The 22,632-nt window shown below is 32.0% G+C and overlaps 3 protein-coding genes across 3 annotated transcripts; 2 read left to right on the top strand and 1 right to left on the bottom strand.

The window, feature by feature from the left end:
* The first annotated feature begins 497 nt into the window (after positions 1 to 497).
* Positions 498 to 4,120, top strand: LOC103495341 (receptor-like protein kinase 7). The gene is made up of 2 exons (XM_008456855.3): positions 498 to 3,279; positions 3,387 to 4,120. The coding sequence occupies exons 1-2, from the start codon at positions 687 to 689 to the stop codon at positions 3,743 to 3,745; spliced, it is 2,952 nt and encodes a 983-aa protein (XP_008455077.2). The 5' UTR covers positions 498 to 686; the 3' UTR covers positions 3,746 to 4,120.
* Positions 4,121 to 4,289: 169 nt separating this feature from the next.
* Positions 4,290 to 8,260, bottom strand: LOC103495340 (uncharacterized). Its single transcript, XM_008456854.3, has 10 exons — positions 7,937 to 8,260; positions 7,403 to 7,467; positions 7,272 to 7,318; positions 5,858 to 7,171; positions 5,709 to 5,778; positions 5,472 to 5,594; positions 5,251 to 5,373; positions 5,092 to 5,169; positions 4,778 to 4,998; positions 4,290 to 4,701 (listed from the first exon to the last, which is right to left on the bottom strand). Exons 1-10 carry the CDS (start codon positions 8,082 to 8,084, stop codon positions 4,485 to 4,487), a joined length of 2,406 nt encoding a protein of 801 aa, XP_008455076.2. The 5' UTR covers positions 8,085 to 8,260; the 3' UTR covers positions 4,290 to 4,484.
* An 8,601-nt stretch (positions 8,261 to 16,861) lies between these two features.
* Positions 16,862 to 21,905, top strand: LOC103495674 (squalene monooxygenase SE2-like). The gene is made up of 8 exons (XM_051083688.1): positions 16,862 to 17,198; positions 19,092 to 19,203; positions 19,319 to 19,493; positions 20,156 to 20,324; positions 20,486 to 20,704; positions 20,823 to 21,098; positions 21,204 to 21,482; positions 21,592 to 21,905. Exons 1-8 carry the CDS (start codon positions 16,953 to 16,955, stop codon positions 21,694 to 21,696), a joined length of 1,581 nt encoding a protein of 526 aa, XP_050939645.1. The 5' UTR covers positions 16,862 to 16,952; the 3' UTR covers positions 21,697 to 21,905.
* Positions 21,906 to 22,632: the final 727 nt, after the last annotated feature.

Genomic DNA, 22,632 nt, shown 5'->3' with positions numbered 1-22,632 from the left:
AGCAAATAAATTATTATTGAAACCAAACAAAGTTTTTTTCTTCCTTTTGTTTGAAAGAGGAAAAAGATAAACAATTGGTGCATATTTGAAGAGAGAAATTAATTAATAGAATGAATATGAAAATCAAATCAAATAAGATAAGATAATAAAAATACATGGAAATTTGAGAGGGAAGAAAAAAAAAAGTCCAAAATGGTGGCTCTAACATATTCCATTTAAATTTATGATTCAAATAGAAGCAATAATAATAGAATAAGTTTAGTTAGTGCTAAATTCCAATTCCCATTTGACTAAAAATCACAACTTTGTCTCTCTTTTTCCCCAACAATAAAGTCTTGGGGTTGGCCAGCACCGTCTTGCCAGTGATGATCTCTTAATGAACAGTTATGCTGAATTGGGCAGTCAAAGCTGGTAATGAACTAATTTAATTAAAAAGGATCCATTTTTCACTATATTTTAATGAACTTTTATATGAAACTTTAAAAAGAATGATTTTGGGAAGATGTACCTTAAAACTTCCTTTGTGCTGAAAACAAAATTCTTCCTATTGCTCATGCAACGAAGCTTCAAACTTTGCGTCTCACAATTTTCTTCTTCAATCACTTTTCAACGATGAATCTGATCTCTCTTCAATTCCCTTTTTTACTTTTTCTCTCTCTCATTTTCCACCTCTTTCTTACTCTCCCATGACTAATTCACCATTTTCCTCCGGCCGCCGCCCTCCTCTGGTGGCTCACCTCCTCCTTCTTTTCCTCCTCGTCTGTTCATTTTCCCTCTCCCATTGTGATGAACTTCAACCACTTTTAGACCTCAAATCTGCCTTCTCTTCTTCTTCTTCTCCTTCGGCTTTTAGCTCTTGGATTAAAGGGAAGGATGTTTGCAGCAGCTTCCATGGCATTGTATGTAATTCCAATGGCTTTGTAGTAGAAATCAATCTCCCTGCTCAGAACTTATCTGGGATTATTCCTTTTGATTCTATTTGCTCTTTGCAATCTCTTGAGAAGCTGTCTTTTGGGTTGAATTCTTTGTATGGGAAGGTCAGTGATGGTTTGAGGAACTGTTCTAAGTTAAAGTATTTGGATTTGGGTCAGAATTCCTTTTCTGGTGAAGTACCCGATTTGTCTTCTTTAGTGGGATTGAGATTCTTGAGTTTGAATAACAGTGGGTTTTCTGGAGATTTTCCATGGAAATCTCTTGTCAATCTTACTGATTTGGAGTTCTTGAGCCTTGGAGACAATACATTTAACCCAACAACTTCATTTCCATTAGAGATTCTTGAGCTTAAGAACCTTCATTGGCTTTACCTCTCTAACTGCACCATTTATGGTGAAATCCCATCTAGGATTGGGAACTTGTCTTTGCTTGAGAATCTTGAACTCTCACAAAATAAACTCATTGGTGAAATTCCTTATGAGATTGTGAACTTGAAGAAGCTATGGCAGTTGGAGTTACATGAGAATTCCTTGACCGGGAAGCTACCGGTCGGGCTTGGTAACCTCACTGGACTGAGGAACTTTGATGCCTCATCTAATAATCTTGAAGGTGATTTAACGGAGTTGAGGTTCTTGACCAATTTGAAGTCCTTGCAGCTCTTTGAGAATCGATTTTCCGGAACGATCCCAGAGGAGTTTGGGGACTTTAAGGACCTTGTTGAGCTCTCTCTTTACCAAAACAACCTTACTGGCAATCTCCCTCAAAGAATTGGATCTTGGGCAGCCTTCGTTTTCATTGATGTTTCAGAGAATTTCTTGTCCGGACCTATACCTCCAGACATGTGCAAGCAGGGCAGAATGACTGATCTATTGATGCTACAGAACAATTTCATTGGTGGAATCCCAGAAAGCTACATGAATTGTAAATCTTTGAATCGTTTTCGTGTAAATAATAACTCTCTTTCGGATGTTGTTCCTGCTGGGATTTGGAGTCTGCCAAATCTTAGCATCATTGATCTTTCAACGAATCAATTTGAAGGTCCTGTGACTTCTGATATTGGTAAAGCAAAAGCTCTTGCTCAGTTATTCTTATCAAATAACCGGTTTTCGGGTAACTTACCGGCCGAGTTAGGCGAAGTATCATCCTTAGTCTCAATCAAGCTCGATTCCAACCATTTTGTTGGTCCAATACCTGAATCACTCGGCAAGTTGAAGAACTTAAGCAGCCTTTCTTTGAATGACAACAAATTTTCCGGCAATATACCTAGCTCACTAGGCTCTTGCACTTCTCTTTCTACCATAGATTTATCTATGAATTCATTCTCCGGGCATATTTCAGAGAATCTTGGTTACTTGCCAATTCTTAACTCCTTGAATCTGTCTAACAATGAACTTTCAGGTGAAATTCCAACTACTTTCTCAAAGTTGAAGCTAAGCAGTTTCGACCTGTCTAATAACAGGTTAATTGGTCAAGTACCTGATTCACTTGCAATCCAAGCCTTTGATGAAAGTTTCATGGGAAATCCTGGCTTGTGTAGTGAGTCTATTAGATACTTGAGTTCATGTTCACCAACCTCTAGATCATCCAGCCATCTCACCTCGTTGTTGTCATGTATCATTGCTGGAATTCTACTGTTGCTTGTGTCCTTCTTGTGTTTGTTGTTTGTGAAATTGAAACGTAACAAGGATGCTAAGCATTTACTGAAATCCAAATCATGGGATATGAAGCCATATCGCATAGTGTGCTTCACGGAAAAGGAAATCATAGATTCAATCAATTCTCACAACTTGATAGGAAAAGGAGGATCTGGAAATGTGTACAAAGTCGTACTAAGTAACGGCAAAGAACTCGCCGTGAAACATATATGGCAATCGAGCTTTAGCGACCAAGCAAATTGTCGGACTAGTGCAACCATTTTAACTAAAAGAAAGACCAGGTCATCCGAATATGATGCAGAAGTAGCTACATTGAGTTCAGTGAGGCATAACAACGTGGTGAAATTATACTGTAGCATTTCAAGTGAGGACAGTAACCTTCTGGTCTACGAGTACTTACCGAATGGAAGTTTATGGGATCAGTTGCATACTAGCAGGAAGATTGAGATGGGATGGCAAATAAGGTACGAAATAGCGGTTGGAGCAGCAAGGGGCCTTGAGTATTTGCATCATGGGTGTGACCAACCTGTAATTCACCGAGATGTAAAGTCAAGTAATATTTTGTTGGATAGTGATTGGAAACCTAGGATTGCAGATTTCGGGCTGGCGAAGATTCTGCAGGATGGCCATGGCCATGGGGTTGGAGATTCATCTCATGTCATTGCTGGGACACTCGGTTATATAGCCCCTGGTTAGTTAAATTGAATTTACGATAAAGATAAAGTTACTTGACAAAAGAAAGGTGATTTTGATTGCTTTCTGACCTTTACTGATTATCTCTTTACTTTGATGCCACAGAATATGCATACACATGCAAGATAAACGAGAAGAGTGACGTTTACAGCTTCGGAGTTGTCCTAATGGAACTAGCAACAGGAAAGCAGCCCAATGAGGCAGAGTTTGGGGAGAACAAAGATATTGTACAATGGGCACACAGCAGAATGAGAGAACTAAAAGGTAATCTGAAAGATATGGTAGATCCTAGCATCTCAGAGGCTCAGGTGGAGGATGCAGTCAAAGTGCTAAGGATCGCACTTCGCTGCACGGCTAAGATTCCATCTACAAGGCCCTCCATGAGAATGGTGGTTCATATGCTCGAAGAGGCTGAACCTTATAACTTTATTGACATTGTTGTCAAGAAAGAATGTGAAAACTAAAAGTAATCAGCAACATTTGCATCATTACTTCTGCAGCAAATGGGGACAGCATTTATTGAGTTTAGTGTTAGGTCATAATAGGATTTCAAGTCTTTCTCAAAAAGCTTGGAACCACGAGGCTAAATCCGTGGGAGGGGAGAAAAAAGGTTTTGCCCCCCTTCTACTTTTTCCTCTTTTAGCTTTTTTGCTTCGTTAGTTAGGAAGCAATTGTAAAATATGGCTGCCAATTTAATTCCCCAGTTGCATAATCTTTAAGTTTGTAGAATGCAATCATTGCAACAAAAGTATTTATTGGCTATGAAGAACTAGATTAGCCACCATCGTTACAATTTACCTCTTTTTCTGTTAAATACGACCTCCTGCTTTAGCTATAAAGTTCTACCTCATTCAAACTTAGACAGAAAGATGAAATTAAAGTGAAAATTATTCCTTAAACTAAAGAGCACAGCTGTTCGTAAACTCAAGAACACAGTTGTACAATATATAGAACAGATCCGGATCAAATAAGGTCATAGAACAAAATATAAGAACTCAGAAATTCATATTATGCACAAGAATTGATTGATTATAATATATTTAAAAATGGATAAGATACACAACTGGCTTGCTATGCTTCAAATTCATACAATTTTCACACTCCTGGCTTAGAAATGTAAGTTGTAAAATACAATTCAATGATTTAATTGAACAAACCAAAAAGAATTCAGCATTGAACGAATAACTCTGGTGAGGATCAGGATCACCTTAGCCAATTTTCTTGAGCAGCTCTCCTTGGTAGATGATTTCCATGAAGATTTGGCTCCTTAGGAATAGTTGCAGCAGGCCTCCTTTTTCGAGATAATGCCTCTGATGGTTTTCTAGCTTCTTTGTGACTCGATATCTTCAAAGAGGTTTCTTTCCTTGCCTTGTGTTGGCTAGGTACCAGAGAAGTTATTTCTTCTATGGGTGACAAATCCCTTCAAGAATAGTTACTTGTGTCAGAACATCAGATGCTAGTAATTAAAGGTTCGAAATATTTCAAATTTTAGTTACCTTCTAGGCTTCCTAACTCTTTGCTGTATCTTTTGTAAGTTGGTCTTTTTCAAATTGTCATCTGTTGTCTTGGTTGCTCTCTTATTGCCGGGTTCAAATTGACGACAATGTCTTGGTTTCTGGTGTTTTAAAGCAAAACAATTTTGTGAGTCCATTGTACATAACTTGTGTTCAGAATCTCCTTTTTTGTTGCTTGAGGAATAATCTAGTATTGTTCCGCCCTGTAAACATCACGATGTTAATCAACTGCATATTGGCAGATCTTAGATAAAAACAACTAAATTAATTTTCTTTTGAATATAATATCAACTTACTTGTGGATCGTCTGGGAATTTGTTCTCTAACCTCCTTTGTTCATGTTCTTCCTCAACACGATTTTCACATTCAGAATTCTAGCAAAACGAAAAAAGAATTATATTTTATCTATCCACGGAGGGGGAGAGGGGTAAAAAAAATTATTGAAGAAAACTCACTTGATTCGTGCATTGATTTTTTCTTTGCAACTTGTCCCCATGATGCCTTCGAGATGCAGTGATGTCTTTCAAAGGACAATGAAGCTTTTTCCCCAAGTTTGCTTCCCTAAGTACACCTCTTTCCTAAAGCGCCACCCCAACGATATCAGATTAGCAATTTGAAGAGATGAGATAAAATAATAATAAGCTTGGTGGTAAATGAGAGGGACCAGTCCACATACATCAGTTCTTAGTCTGAATGGCTTGGGATTCGTGGACTTTGGTCTGCTGGGTTTCAGCCCATGAGAACCAACTGTAGCAGGAGTAGATGTCTCCTTCACAGTCTTCTTTAATACTTCTTTGACCTGCATCATTTTTATCTATCATCATAACAAGCAAAAACCGAGAAGGGCAGAGTAAAAATATCATAGTAAAAAGAACCAAAGAAGTCATAGATGCAGTAGCATTCTCAAAAGAACCTTTGCCGCATTAGATCTCACAAGCTTGCCAAATGCCACTGTTGCAGACTGGTCGTAAGAGTTGTCTTCCCTGCAAGAGTTTCCCTTCAATGAATTAATAATCAGAACAACAGATTCAACTTGTACACGATTTTTGATCAGTTCATTACCTGTTGTCATTAGGTGCAACATTTTCATCTGTGGTGGTTTCACTCTCATGCTCTATATCATCATCAGAGGGTACTGCATTTTCCTTACTTGCACCCACAACATTTTCTTTATCATCACTCTCGAGTTTTGAGATATTCTTTTGTACTTCCCCTGATTTCATTCTCCCTTCACGGTTGCATTTTTTATTCTTCTCAGGCTCCACTTCACACAGAACTGTGTTGAAATCAATTGCTTCTGGATTTTTCTCATCTGGATTTGATACTTTAGTATCATCATCAGAATTATTGTTCAGAGGCTCCACAATTTGTAAAACCATTTCATCTCGATTACCATCACTAATTTCAGCTACATTTTCTTTATCATCACTCACCAGAACTTCTAAAATATTCATGTCTAACACACCTGGTTTGACTTTCTCTTCATGATAGTATAATTGGTTCTTCTTGTCCTCTACTTTACATTGGACAACCTTGAGACCACTTTTTGCCGAAATTCTCTCTTCATAATTTGAAATGGAAGTTCTATCAGAATCTTTGGATAAATTATCTGAATCTTCAGGTCTTGAAAGTCCATCTGGATTTCCTTCTTTACTCTTAGAAGAAACTGACAAAGAGCACCCTTGCATTGAAACTTGCCTTGATTTTACATCAATATCCATATCACTGGCATCCTCATCAACATTTTCTGGGGCAACTTGCTGGGCAAGAGGCGGCTTTATCTTCCTTTCTTTGCTTCTCCTCTTCAAAACTCTTGCAGATTTGGCATCCTGGCGTTTGCAACCTTGAGTTCGTAATGAATCAAAAACTCGGCTCTTCACCTCACGTCCTCTTAACTTTTTCCTCGGAACATCCTGGGGCAATGACTCTCCATCCCCTAATACATTTTTCTCATGCCCTAATACATTCTTATTTGCACTGGTAATTTCGAGTTTCTTCATTGCTGCACATATAGTTTTCACAGGGGTATTCATTTCTGTTGAAGTTCTCTTTTTTGTATCTTTTTTTGGAGACTGAAAGAACAAAGCCTTAGCTACCTTGGTAGTCTTTGGCTCTTCAGCTGATGTTGTCTTAGAATTTTTAACACTCAGAAAAGAATTGGTATTGGAGTTAAGCTTCCTGTTCCTTGGAGTGGTCATTGCCTTGGCATGAGCTTGCTTTGGCTTTACGTTCGCAGTTGTAGCAGGATTGGCAGTAGGCAATCTAGATTTAACTCTTGAATCCCCTATCCTTTTGGAAATGGAAGAAATCAGAGCTAGCCTTGCCACTCTAGACTTGGAAGACTTCGGAGGAGCTGTGAGTGGGCATTTCAGGTTCCTAATAGTTACAAAACGATGCTATAACTTATCATTCATGTGCAAAAAAAGAAAAAAATGGAAAAAATGTATGAAGAAGAAGAAAAATTCTGGATCCGGACCTTCTAACTCTCTGGAGCCGTACATTCGGACTTCTCGCCGCCATTACCTGTTTGATTCAACACTTCCTTACGTGAAAATGAAACAGAAAAGTAGACAACAAGTTTGCAGAGAAACTTAATCCATCACATACCCGCATTACAAAGTTTTTGTAAACGACATCAGAGTCCATTTCTTCTGGATGTACCTCTTCACACCCTACAATTTTAATAAACTTGAAATTCTAGAGTGCACAAGGAAGGGGGAAACCCTCCGTTCTTGTAAGGAAATAAAGCAATGCAATTTTCAATTTGCGGCATTGAAGTCAAAACATAAATTATGGACTCTTAACTCAACGAAATGGATTTCAAATAAAAAAAAAGTTATCAGAGTGAAGAACAAGCCAAGATAACTTAAAGAACTTCATCTCTCAGCTACACTAATTCAAAACAATTCAACAAAATTCAACCATCACAACTCTCAGTAAATCCAAAACAGAGTTCTCTACTCCTACTCTTCTTCTTCACCTCCTTAAGCAGCAAAAAAAAAAAAAAAGAAAAAAAAAACAGAGAACAGTAACGTAATGTAGTAAAAGAGAACTATCAGATAATTCCACTCCAAGAGGACAAAGAAAAAGGGCTTAAAACCCTAAGAAACAGTCAAAGAGAAAAATGAGAAGAACCCATACCGACTCGGGAGCAGAACCAGTAGCGATCATCGGGAACGTAGGGATCAGAAACGGTGAAGTCGACGAACTTAGGCGCTTCGATCAACTCGTAGAAATCTTCACCGGAATCGTCACTGGTGGAGTTGACAGCTTGAGTATTCTCGTCCATGGTGGAATCAGTGGGAAGAGAGAGAGAGAGAGAGAGAGAGAGAGAGAAAGGGTTTGCAAAAGTGGAGTAACGATCGGAAATGAAGATGTGGAGATGGCGAGGTAACCGAGGAGAAATTTTAAATCGGCGCGTTTATGGAAGTAGCCGTTGGAGAAAGGGGACAGGCTGGTGGAAGTGAAGGGTATTTTCGGCATTTTGAATTTCTTTTTGGTCCGAATCCTGTGGACCCGAACCAATCCGACCAAAAAAAAAGCCGATTTCAAAATTCGGCCCAAAATCTCCTTTAGGGCCCTCGAAATGTTTGTTTAGGGCTGGCCATTATTTCTTAACCGCTAGTTGTAACTTTCAAGCTTTTCATACTTTTTCTTTTTGTTTTGTTATCAACTCACACAAATCATTGCTTCAAAACACAACCTTTTTCTTTGAGCATTTCTTCGAACATATTCGTTCTTAAATTAAGGGTCGACACAATCGAAAACTAGAAGGAATTAGGATGTACAGCTACAATTGTTATGAGTAGATTTAGGCTTCTTAAGAGGTAGCTCGGCTCAGGAGAGCCTATGGTAAGTAAAGCTCAAGAATATATGAGCGTAGAGAGAAGAACTCTGTGGAAGCTTAAAGAAGGATTAAAGAAAGCCTATGAGAATTTAAAAGGTAAGTCTAAGAGAAAACTCATAGAGGAGTCTATAGCCTCAAATAGAGTTCAAAGGAGCTTAGAGAGCTTAGGACGAACTCGCGAAACTATAACCCATAGAGATTTTAGAGGACTTGTAATAAAAGCTTCGTAAAGTTTTAAGGATCTACAAAGTTATTAGAGGTAAAACTATAAAATTTTAAAATCGATGGACTAAATGAAATTGGGCTTAAAATTTAGGAATTGAACCTAAAATATTTTCTCCTAAATAATAATAACAATAATGGAGAGAGAATTTAATAGCAATATCCACCAACAACTTTGTCGACTAATTAAGAGTCTTTAATGCGTACAACCACTGTGAAAAAGTTTAGCTTAGTAGTTTGTAATAGAGTTTAATTTGATGTTAATTTTCTTTTCCCTTCTTTTTTGTTAAGTCGATTATTAGAGTGGTAAATTTGAATCTCTTTCACACCCATTTACGTTAGGTTGTCAATGCTTGATAATGTTTGGTGTTTCTCAGTTCTTAAGGTTTATAATCGGTGTTTCAAAGAAAAGAAAATGAAATAGAAACATGTTTGCTATCTATTTTTTATTTCTTGTTAATATATATACACACACAAACACATATACACACAACGCAAAGTTGAAAACAAAATCGTATCATCCTTCAAGTATTGTCCATATTTGAAATATAACGTTGTCTCTCACTTCAATCATTTGATTATATTTAAAACGATATCGACTTAGGTCTAAACTCAATTGTATTGGTATGTAAATAACACGATAAAATAATTTCTTTAAAAGAAGAAAACATTAAAACATACATATTATAAACTTTCAAGTTGAAAATTAACCCCACATGCATAAAGTTCGTATTAAAATAACTAATATAGTATTTCTGTTATATAAATCTAAAAGTCAGATATTCGACTTTATCACTCCACATACTTTTTCCAGAACCATCGAATTCAATAACTCAAAAGCAAGTCTTCCTTGTGATAAATGTACTTTCAATTATCGTTGTCTTGTCATGTATTTATTAGTGATTGTGACTTTATAATTAAACCAAACTACCAAATCAAATTTGGCATAGTGAATGAATCAAAGAATTTGAGTGGTAGCCCTTCAAACAAGAAATAATATAGCTTTCTGAAATATCAAATTAAAATTAAAATGATATTTGTTGTTCTCTTTTTTTTTTTTTTTCAAATGTCTAAGCTAATTTAATTATAAATAAATGAAAAAAGATTATTGCTTTACACTTAGTAATATTTATGGTAAGATATTTATTGCCTTTTAATTTATTTTTTATTAGGAAAATATAAATAGTCTTTTTCTTTTCTTTCTTTTTTTTTTCTCTCATCCAACTACCTAATTAAAATACTCATAAAGTCAAAGTATTATTGAAATAGTATAATAATATTTTTAAAATTCTAATCAACATGGTGTAAATAATTTTAAAATCACAAAATATATATAAAATTGCATTTAATTAAAAAAAATACACGAGAAAAATGTGGATTGTTTTTTCTTTTTTTTAATATGGGTACTGTTATAGCAATAAACTATAAACAACATTTCCATAAGCTAATTTAACAACAAATGAATTTTTTTTTAAAAAAGGAAAAATAGGTGAATTTGGAAAAAATGAATATCATAAAATGTAAAGTTTAAACCTACACGTTTGAAATTAAATTTATGTCAATGTGTCGAAAGAGATGTGTTTATTATATCATAAAACCCTCATGAAAAATAGTCATTTAGATAAATATAATATAAATAATAATGAGACACTTTCAAAAATAACAAAGCGACCCAAAATATTAACAAAATATAATAAAATTTTACATTCTATCGAGCTAGTAAATTATTTATCATTGATAAAATCTAAAATATTATTATATTTTATAAATAGTTTTACTAATTTGTTATTTACGATAATTTTTTCTTGCTTTAAAAAAAGAAAAATATATTTTTTAGTTAATAATATATATATATATATATATATATATATATTATATATAACTTAGTTGCAATTTTATTAATGAAATAATTACGCGTTTTGATGGTGTTCAACGTGAGTGTCATTTATCAAATATAATATGCTCTCTATGTCTAATTAAATAATTTCTTTCTCAAAATAAATATATAAAATTAGTTTACCAATTAATTAGAGAGTCTATGTTTGTATGCATTTATGTATGTATGTGTGCTATAGGTCATATAATGAATAAATATAACCTAAAAACAAGATAGATTTGAAAATACTAGGCCAAAGAAAGAAGAGAATCGAGTCTTACGCCTTCTTGAGCTCGTCTTGTCTGACATTGACCTCTCGACCTCATCCATGTTGAGATTAAGCATGTTCTCGATTTAGTAGCTAGGCCCATAATAATATGGCTGGTTTGACAATACCTATTCACTTGATTCCTAAATAAAAAAGGAAACGACCTAGTTCAAACAATACTATTGGAAGTATTGCTATATCTTCGATCTTAGAAGGTATGTTTTCTCTAAATCTTATGTGATTCATTCTAATCCTTCCATTGTTTATGGTCTTTGACTTCAGCATTGGAATGTGTGTGTCGACATCACATTAGTGTATTTTTTATTTTGCATGCGAACAATGTTTTCATCTTATTTCAAATAAATTTAATGTGTTAATTGTTATATAGAAGTAAAATGTGTTTTTCATTGTGCATGTTTTCTCTAATCGTATATATTCATTGTTTTTTTTCCAGATTACTTGTTTGATATTGATTTTATCATTTCTAAGCTTTAAGAATTTTTTATGATAAATAAGGATAACGTTATAATTTCTAAAAATGATAAAGATTGAAGGATAATTTTATAATTTTGCCAAAGTTGAAGTCTTTTTTTTCTTCCCACTTTTCTAATTATAATAAAATCCTCTATAATGTTTATTCAATAATTCAAAAGGCAATGAAAGTCAAGATTATTACATAGGCCAAAGATTAATAATGATGATCAATTGTTTTAACCTTGGAGCCTCTTGAATACTATAATGAGTTTAATGCCACCATCTATAGTCTAGAGATATGGTCAAGTCAAGCAAATGTATTTGTTTCATTAATAATAATTATGGTCTATACTTATGGTCTAACATAGAAAATGTTCCTAATAAACAATTAGTGATGTAATGTCAGTAGTTAATCTTTTAAAAGTTTACTTTGATTGAGGTTGTCCAAGGTAAGGACCAAAATCTACAAACAATCCAAAGTCCAAAGGTAGGGGAGATCGAGTGCGAGTCCAGAAAAGAAATGTTAATGCCTTAAGGGTTTGAGTTGACTAACTGAGCTGATAAATATATACACGGGTCAAGAAATTGTGAGATCGAACTGACACCTTACAACCTGGATCTGCGGAAACGTTCCTGACACTTGTTGTCACACGCGACCATAAGCATGTACTAGATGATTGGTTTACAAATAGTCTCATTCAACCAAGGCAGATCCAACCTTATTTCTTTTCAAGTATTACCTGAATTACTCACTCATAATACGATTTCTAATCATTCCTTATTGGTTTATTGATATTCTTATTTGAGAAAATTTCCCTCCAAACTAAATGCTAACAATAATTTTTACGATTAATAAGACCAAGATAATTATAAATTGATTTAAAGTATCTACACTAAATTAAAATTGCTGTGAAATAACAAAACAAACTAAAGTATTCACAAAACATAACAAAATTTTAGATTCTATCTATGATATATAGACACTAGTAAACATTAATCGACTTCTATTAGTGTCTATAAGTGACATTGAACTTCTATTAATGTATATCAATGATATTTATAGATACTAATAAACGTTTATATCATTAATAGAATCTAAAATTTTAATGAAATAAAAAGACGAACATGAAAGAAATACGTCTAAATGCCATGATTTTGCTATAGAACTTAAAATTAACAATTTAGAATATAAAATGAAAATGGCCATCACATGTTATTGAAGTTGATCTCTCTCTCATACAAATCTTTAATTTTATGTATTTTTTTAAAAAAAGAAAATTTAAAGACATTATTAAACTATTTTCCTCTCCACACTCTTCACATGCAAATGATTAATTAAATTCTAGCCATCTAAGATAGTCAAATTTAATTTAATTATTCTATTTTTACTTAAATAACTTTAAATCTAAGTTTTATTTGTTATATATACATTATATTTTTTTTTACTCCAAAGTTTTAGAATTATTATTTAAGAGAAGTAATCATGATATTACACGTACTATTTTCTTAAATGTATTGATATGTAACGATAGTAGAGCAATAATTTTAATACATATATTATATATTTTGACCATGTTTATGAAATTGGATTCGAAAACTTATCAGCATGCTACGAGTTATAAGAAGTTCTCAATTATTCGAAGGTGAAGAGAGTCAACTTATATGAACTCTTATAAAAGTGTATGTATCTAACCTAATTGAGTTATATATCTATTGACTATTTAGTAACTAATTTGAAATATTTTTAATTATGTATTTAGTATCTCTTTCTCCCGATTCAACCAATCTATATACTTTACTTTTTAAGTCCATTCTTTGCAACATATCTTCTTTTCAATTTAGGGTTAATAGCAAAATAGTTTGTCAAAGTCTATCAACGATCGAACATAGTATAAATATATACAAGTCTATCGACGATAGATTTTGTTATATTTACAATTTTTTCAAATATTATTATATACTTAATTATTATTCATAAAATCGTCACCAATTATAATTACTCAATTAATTAACACAAGAGTTATTTACAACTAACCCCTCCTCACAACAATAAATAATTTCAAATTCTCTAAAAAAACAACATTTCCATCTTTTATCACTCATCAATTTTCCACGTTCTTTCTTAACCACCGGCCCATTGTATTGTTAAGAACCAAGAGGTACATTATTCAAATTTCCACTCCATTTGTGTTATAAAAATAAAAATTAATTAATATTTCAAATGACAACGAATAGGTCATATATATATATATATATATATATATATATATATATATATAATTATTTAAAAGATGAAAAATTACTAGACCCATTACATATTTTCTTTCCTATTCAAAACAAGAGGAAAATTTTCATACACTACCACTACACAAAGCTATATAATATTGGGTTTGTACCTAAAACTATATATTAAAAATAATTTATACAATAACCATATGTTTGAAGAATAACCCCAACCCATATATATATATATATATATGTGGTCAACTTGAGAGAAATAATTAAGAACATATATATATATATATATATATATATATATATATATATATAAGAGAATAAATTAAAATAAATCATCACATCATCATCATTGTTATTATATATATATAACTTATAAGTACATCAAATCTGGGTGCCACCTACAACAACTCTCAAAATACTTACCAATGATCTTATATATAATAGAAAAATCAAATCAAAGAAAAACTTTAAATTAAGTTTTGTTGACTAGGGGCAAAATGGTCAAAACAACACAAATCAAATCCCATAAAGTCAACAAAATCATTTTTGGTTATCATAAGGTTTATTTATATAAAATTTTAGGCATGTAATTGACTTAGCCAATACCCTTATTGTTACTCAACTTAATTCTATATTCTTTTTTTTTTCTTCTTTTTACTTTTTTTTTTATATATAATGTTATTCTATAAAGAATAATATTAACATTTTAGTTGTTTGAACTGTTTGTTTACCAAATTAATTACTTGTTCAAACTTGGTATTTTTTGGATTAAAATATTCTCTACCATTAAAATTGATCCATTTCTTGAAAATTCTTGCACTAAATTTTCATATATATATATATATATGAAAATTTGAACACTACTTGTATATATATATTTGTGGACAACAAAATATTATTATAAAAAATTATTTTAAATAAAAAAACGGTTGATTTTTTTTTATCATAGAGACAAATAGTAATCGATCACAAATAAATTGTATTAATTATATATGTAAATATTTTCGTACATTAATTTGAAAATAATCCTTTATTTATTTTATTTATTATTCTTATCCATGTGAGTAAGTTTTTGGACAAATTCACTAACCTAACTTAGCTTGTGTGGTTTAATTACTTTCTTAATATATATATATGTGATGCTTACTATATTTTTTTTATTAAAGAAATATATCTAATATTTTGGGCATAAATAACATTGAATTAATACACTATTTACGAAGAGAGAGAGAGAAAACTTTGATGGCTAAGAGCTCTCTACGTTTCGTAATAATCAAAATATGAAGGTCTCGTTCTGTAAATATTTTATTTTTTATTTTTTAAAAATTAAATTTATTTTATTTCCATGTCTTACTATGATTTACGTCTTTTTTAAATACAATAGTTGAATTCTTAAATTTTTTTTTAAAGCTATATTTTTGTTTCCAAATTTTAGCTTGGTTTTTAAAGTCATTCGTAAAAGGTCAATAACAGATAAAGAAAGTTGGAGGCGAAAATAGTGTTGACTTAGAGAAAAAAAAATGGTTACCAAATCGAGAAGTTGTCTAAACTGAAGACTTGTTATGGAAAGTAAAGGAACTCAAACTGAAAAGCCTGATTAAGTTAAAATCTAAGATAAAACCGAATAGTAATTAATTAATAAGCTATGAGTGAGCCATTAAAAAATATGTTTATCGTATAAGTATACTTATTTGTAATTGTTAAATTCTTTATATACGGTGAAAAGAAACATCACTGAACTAACAACCTCTCTAGCTGGTTTCATTATATTCGTGCGACTGAGTATCTCTATTTTTTTTTTTACATTAAGTTATTTCGTTTTTTTCAATTATCTTGTTACTTAATATCTGTATTATTTAATTTACATTAAAATTCACTTTTATATTTTACATTCATATATACACTTTGGTTAAGATAAGTCATTTTTATCTTTTTAACCTATTAAACTTTATTCCAATTCAACTATTTTCTAAGATATATAGTATAGTATAGTATTAGTATGATATTAAATAATTAAAGATGGTTAAAATAAGTTGACTCATATGAATAATAATAATGAACATATAAACCTAATAACCCTAAGTCCCCACCAACTTAATTAACTCAATTTCCTTTCTCTTCTAAGCTCTGCCCTTACTTTTTATTTTTTCAAAAAGAAATCTTCATTGATAATATATATATATATATATACATAGGAAGAAATAATAAAGAAGATTGAGAATTTAGTCTTTAAAGGAATGAGCATGTGACTGAGAAAGATCCACATCCTCTTTCCAACATTGAATGAAATTCTAACCATTAAAAAAAATATATATATCTTTTTAAATATACATACATACATAGAGTTTAGTTTGTATGTTTATATGTTTCATTTTTACTTCGAAGCTATTAAGTTCCATTTTTGTTGTTTGATTCTTAAATTTTAAAATGTCATGGTTTGATGTTAAATTTCTATCTGACTTAATCTTGTTTCGAATCCTTTATGTGTGTTTGGACTTTCAGGATACATCGTGCTTCTTCCAGCCTGACCTCGCTTGTCGAGCTAACCTATGTAAGAGATGTTCTTTGCATTAGTGTGGAGATTACATTTCAATGTTAGATCGTTAGATCAAACTATTTATACTTTCTTTCCTCTAACTAATATGAACTACTCATGCACTCAAATTATTAATACGATAATTTAATTAATCAAAATGTTATGAGAAGGATAAAATTGAAGAAAAAAAATACAAAAGTTACATCAAAATTATATATTAATTAAATTATATTTAATAATTTGATGTACGAGCGATTCATATCAGTGACACAGTCACGTGTAGTTACATGTAACTTTAACGATGTTAGGATTGTCTCTACTACCCATTGTTCGAAATTGTAGGATGCTAGCTAGGTCGAGGGTGTCGTTGTTGTAGTGGCTAGTTATTCCTATCAATATCTATCTTATATCAAGCAATTATTTCCAATATTAAGTACTTTACGTGAAGTAATTTAAGTCAATAGCCTTTCTTTTCACCTACAAAAATTAGGTGTATTAATTAAATAATAATAATAATAATAATTAAAAGTACAAAAAGAGAGAAAAATTGGGAATTGGAAAAAATTGTGCTATAAAAAGACCTAAAAATCCTTCATCTCTCTCTCACATTCCTTTCTCAAACAATTCATCTCCGTCTCCCTCCCCCCCCCCCCCTCTCTCTCTCTCTCTCTCTCTCTCTCCATCTCCAAGACACAAATGGAGCTTCTATCGGCGGCTCTGTTTGGCCTTCTCTTGGCTTCCATCCTTCCTCTCATTTTCTTCTTCGCTTTCAAAGATGGAATCAACAGCTCCTCCCCTCCCAATCCCATCCATTCTAAATCTATCAATTCCCCCTCCGCCGCCGCCCTACAGATTCCCCCCCACTCCGATGACGACCACCCTGACGTCATCGTCGTCGGCGCTGGTGTCGCCGGCGCCGCTCTTGCTTTTACTCTCGCCAAGGTCCGTCGTTTATCTCTCCCGCATTTCCTTCTCTTCGTCTTTAATTTTTTGAATTTCTTTGTTATTATATTAAATTTATTTGAATATATTAACATATATATATATTTATTTATTTAAATTAATTTTATGATTTATTAAAATTGTGTATGCTAAATAAATAAAAATTTAAATGTTTAAATTATTATTTTGTAGGAAATAAGACCTCAATTTCTTGTCATATAATTTTACTTTTACTCTAAACATATTTATTTAGTTTTTATTTTGTCTCTAAATAAATTAGTACTTTTATTTTAATTACTTTCAATTTACTTTACTAAAATACTTAACTTATAAGGCTCCCTATTTAACATAATTTAGTACAAAATTAATCAAAATTTTAACACTCTAAGAATTAAAATTAAAAAAATTTCAAACTAAAATTAAACAAATATAATTCTTCCTGAAAAAAAAAATTAAAATTAAGAAAAATAGGACCACTTGAATCTAATGATCTTTTTATTTATTTATTTTTTGGAAGAATGTAATGAGAACTTTGCCTAAAAAACAAATAATAATTTCCAATAATGATAAATAAATTCCACTACTAATCGACTACCCATCTAACAACCAATTTGTGACGTTAGAAAAAAAAAAATAGGGTTCTAACTATTGAAACATAACATCAATGTTACATCACATCAACCTAATTTTTTTAAAAAAAACCAATACATTCAACTTACAATTTTAAATTTCTTTTGTGAAATAATTTAGTTCATACCATATGATATTCATTAAGGCAGAATAACAAATTTGCCCAAAATCTATGATTTATTTAAATATTACGTGTATATATTTTGGCTATTCAAACAGAAAAAAGGGAAGCGGCAGAATTTGTATATATATATATATATATATATGATTTAGGTGTTTGATTTTTTTTTTTTTTTTAATTTCAATTTTGAGTATATGTAGCTGTCAAATTTTTGAATATATATAAAATATTTTTGGCGTAAGTGATAAGTTTAATTAAATTAATTAATTAAGTAAGGATTATGGAAATTGACTTTTCCTTTGATATATTCAAATAATTAGAACTTGTGTTTTTAATTATTAATTATAAGAGGAGGGAGTTGTTGGCATGATTTATTTATTTATTTTAATTTCTTTTTATTGATGAAAAATAATTAGAATTAATAAGGAATGAACTAAAAAGTTAAATTGTATAGTTTAATTTCTCATTTAAATATAGAAGAATGGGGAAGAAAATATTTTGATACCCCAATTATTAATTTGGCTTGGTCATATCTCTATAGTCTTTCCTTAATTTTTCATTTTTTATTAATAAAATTCAATTTCAATATCAAATTATAACATAATTTCAAAGTCCAATATAACTTGATTTCTATGGTATAAAGTTAGAAGTTTTTTAACTTTTTAATAAATCTGGAGAGTTGATTTTTGTTAATTTGTTTTTAGAAAATATTAGTCAATATTAACATTCCGTTTATAAATGATGAAAATAAATTCGTATAATCCTATTATTCTTCGATGAATTCTATCTTTTAAATAACTTTGAAGGGCTAATTTGAAGTTTATCAAAAGTAAAGAAACTAAATTTAAGAATTTTTTTTGAACGATAGAGATTAAAATTAGACCATTGGAAATACGAAAAATAGAATAGAGCAAAATAAATACAATTACGAAAAAAGTTAAAAGTATAGTAATTAAATTTATTAATAAATAAAATAATATTTTAAAAAATTATAAAAATAGTAAAATTTATGGAAGTGTATTATTAATAGAAGATTAGAATTCTATAGATTAATTAATTTATTTCTTTATTGACAACGGAGAGTCAAACGTTTTGACTTAGAGATTGACCTCTGGCTGAGAGATTTGACTTTGAGAATGTAGGATGGAAGAAAAGTGCACGTAATCGAGAGGGACTTGACGGAGCCAGATCGAATCGTCGGAGAATTGCTTCAACCCGGCGGCTATTTGAAGCTCATCGAGTTGGGGCTTGAAGGTAACCCCCAAATTCCCATTTCTCATTTCTTCCAATTCCTCAATCTTCCCTTTTATTCCTAAAACTACACTTCTAATCGCTTCCTTCTTCTGCTTTTTGAATCCATTTCCTACAGACAGTCTGAACGGAATCGATGCTCAGCAGGTGTTTGGTTATGCCCTCTACAAGAATGGCAGTCACACCAGATTGGCTTATCCTTTGGAGAAATTTGATTCCAATGTTTCTGGAAGAAGCTTTCACAATGGCCGTTTCATTCAGAGATTGAGGGAAAAGGCTGCTGCTCTTTCAAAGTAACTTACTCAATTTCTCCTCTTCTTTCATGTTTTTCTTCTTGCTATACCCCGTTTTTTGTTTTGGTGTTGTTTTGTTTTTTTGTTCTTGATCTTTTCAACTGACAGTTGTAGTTTCTGGGATTTTAGAAAGTTTTCATTTTAGTCCCTTTTTATTATTTTTTTAATTTTATCCCCTTAAGCTGGTATGTTATTTTACATTTTTTTCATTGATTTAGAATTGGTTTGAAGCATGTTTCGGAGTGATTTTGAACATAGCAAAACTGGGTTTGGTTGTTCTGACCATTTCAAAGATTTATGAACATGCCATTTGCCAATTTCTATATGTCCATGCTAAAGCTACATTATCCATTTGTAAGAAACGGAATACAGAAAAGAACAAAACTGAAAGTTCAGACTAACATTAGATGTTTTAAAAGCTTAGGGAGAAAATTGAATATTAAGTTTCCCAATTCACTTGTGTTTTAGGAAAGCTGATGTTTTTGTTATTACATAAATCATGGGCTCCTGTATGTTACTTGAAATGATCGTTAGTTCTTGGATTTGATTTTAGGAGCAACGTCATATAACAAAACAACTGCTTTGATTTTCGACATTTTTCTTCCTTTCCATTTCACTGATTCTTGGTTTATATCTGTTATTCAATTTTGATATCTTTCCAGTGTGAGAATGGAACAAGGGACTGTAACGTCCATAGTTGAAGAAGATGGGATTGTGAAAGGTGTGCAATATAAAACCAAGAACGGCAAAGAGTTGACAGCTTATGCTCCCCTCACAATTGTTTGTGATGGTGGCTTTTCGAATTTGCGTCGCAAGCTCTGCAAACCTCAGGTAATTCGTATGGAATGTATTGAAGAAGTATTCAAGTTCTGATCGTTGATCAGTATATGCAAGTGATATTACAAGCAGTCATTTGATAGAAGTTCGGATTACTTGATGCTTAAGCCCCTGATGATGTTCTCTGAAAACCTTGGTCATGATCCTTCCTGCAGATTGACATTCCCTCATGCTTTGTTGGTTTGGTCCTGGAGAACTGCAAGCTTCCCCTTGAAAATCATGGACATGTTGTGCTAGCAGATCCATCACCTATCTTGTTATACCCGATTAGCAGCACAGAGGTACGCTGCTTAGTCGATATCCCCGGCCAAAAAGTCCCTTCTGTTGCTAATGGTGAAATGGCACACTACTTGAAAACTGCTGTAGCTCCTCAGGTACCTTAACATATTGGTTTCTGAACTTTGTTCTGTATGTTCTTTTTTCATTGGCACCTAGAAGTGCAAAAATCTGCCCTTTCGGCTCGATGTTGATTTTGAGAATTTCATATTCCAGCTACCGCCTGAGGTGTATCCTGCCTTCATTGCTGCAATCGATAAAGGAAACATAAAAAGCACAACAAATAGAAGTATGCCAGCAGCACCACAATCCACGCCAGGAGCACTTCTCTTGGGTGATGCATTCAACATGCGACATCCTTTAACAGGTGGAGGAATGACGGTTGCTCTCTCTGATATCGTTGTGCTACGAGACCTTCTTCGACCCCTTTCTAATTTAAACGATGCTGATGTCTTGTGCAACTATCTCGAATCCTTCTACACTTTGCGCAAGGTATCACATACATGCTAATAGAGCCACCTCGTTGTACTAGTTTTGGCCTACCACCTCACCTCGAGCTTTCTTAAACTAACAGTGGCTTTCATTCATCCCTTGCAGCCAGTGGCATCTACAATAAACACATTAGCAGGTGCCTTATACAAGGTGTTTTGTGCATCACCAGATCCAGCCAGGAAGGAAATGCGCGAAGCTTGTTTCGATTATTTGAGTTTAGGAGGCGTGTTTTCATCAGGACCAGTGGCCCTTCTCTCTGGTCTTAACCCACGCCCATTAAGCTTGTTCTGTCACTTCTTTGCTGTTGCTATATACGGTGTTGGTCGGTTGCTAATCCCATTCCCCTCACCTAAGCGTATATGGATTGGAGTTCGGTTGATTACGGTACACACATCTATCATCATCCAAATCCTGCTTACATCTGCATATGAACTTACATTATCGATTGAAAGGAGCATTTTGCTAAATTATATCTAAACTTTGAATGTTGTAGGGAGCAGCGGGCATAATTTTTCCCATAATAAAGGATGAAGGAGTGAGACAAATGTTCTTCCCCGCAACAGTGCCTGCATATTACAGAACACCTCCTATGTTGTGAAAGCAAAGGAACAAAGAAAAGAAAAGAAAAGAAAAAAATGAAAATCACACAAAAAATGAAAAAAGAGAATTTCTGTGAAGAAAACCTTATTGTATTTAGTAGTGTATCTCCCAAAGTCCAAAGAATTGAAGGAGGAAAGGCTACTTATAGGAAAATGAACTTAAATGTAGAGTTTATCTCTTGAGCTTTATTTTATTATTATTATTATTTTCATCTTCTTTCTTTCACTTCAAAGCTCGATAAGATTCTCGTACACAACAAATCGACATATTTTAAGTATAAACAACTAAAATTTTATAGAACTTAAATGTTAAATATCAAAATACAAACACCATATACATTGTAATATAGATAAGTTATATATGTTTTAATGACAATTTGGATTGAGTTCAACCATAATTTTCTAAAATATAACCGAATCCAATCCAACGTAAAAAAACTCAACTCAATCTAATCCAAAATTAGAACTAACTCGACCATACGAGCTAAGATATTTAAGTTGTCCAGTTATTCTCCCAAGTTGTGGAGTAACCATAATATTAAATGAGTATTCCCATAACCTCAACTAACATCGATTAAAATATTTATAATTCAAATTTTTTTAACAATTATAATTAAACGCACTAAATAGTGCAAAGTGATTCTTGTCATATACAAAACCGAACACAACCAAAATGTACTTATTTTTCTTTCCAACCCAATTCCTCAAGTATAAAAGACCTGTTTAGTTATCAATCTGAATTTTGGTCTTGTGTTCTTCAAATTAGCCTAGATTATATATCTGAAAAACAGAAACATTTTTATGTATTTACTGTATTCAAATTTTGAGTTTTGAAATTTTTAAATGCAAAACTATATTAAGTAAAGACGAAAATGTTTAAAAATATAACATAATAGGTAATGAACTCAATTCATATTATAAAAAAAAAAAAAAGA

The sequence above is a fragment of the Cucumis melo genome, chromosome 1 (genome assembly GCF_025177605.1).
Source record: "Cucumis melo cultivar AY chromosome 1, USDA_Cmelo_AY_1.0, whole genome shotgun sequence".
Lineage (NCBI taxonomy): Eukaryota > Viridiplantae > Streptophyta > Magnoliopsida > Cucurbitales > Cucurbitaceae > Cucumis > Cucumis melo.
This window is presented reverse-complemented; position numbering and strand designations above follow the sequence as displayed.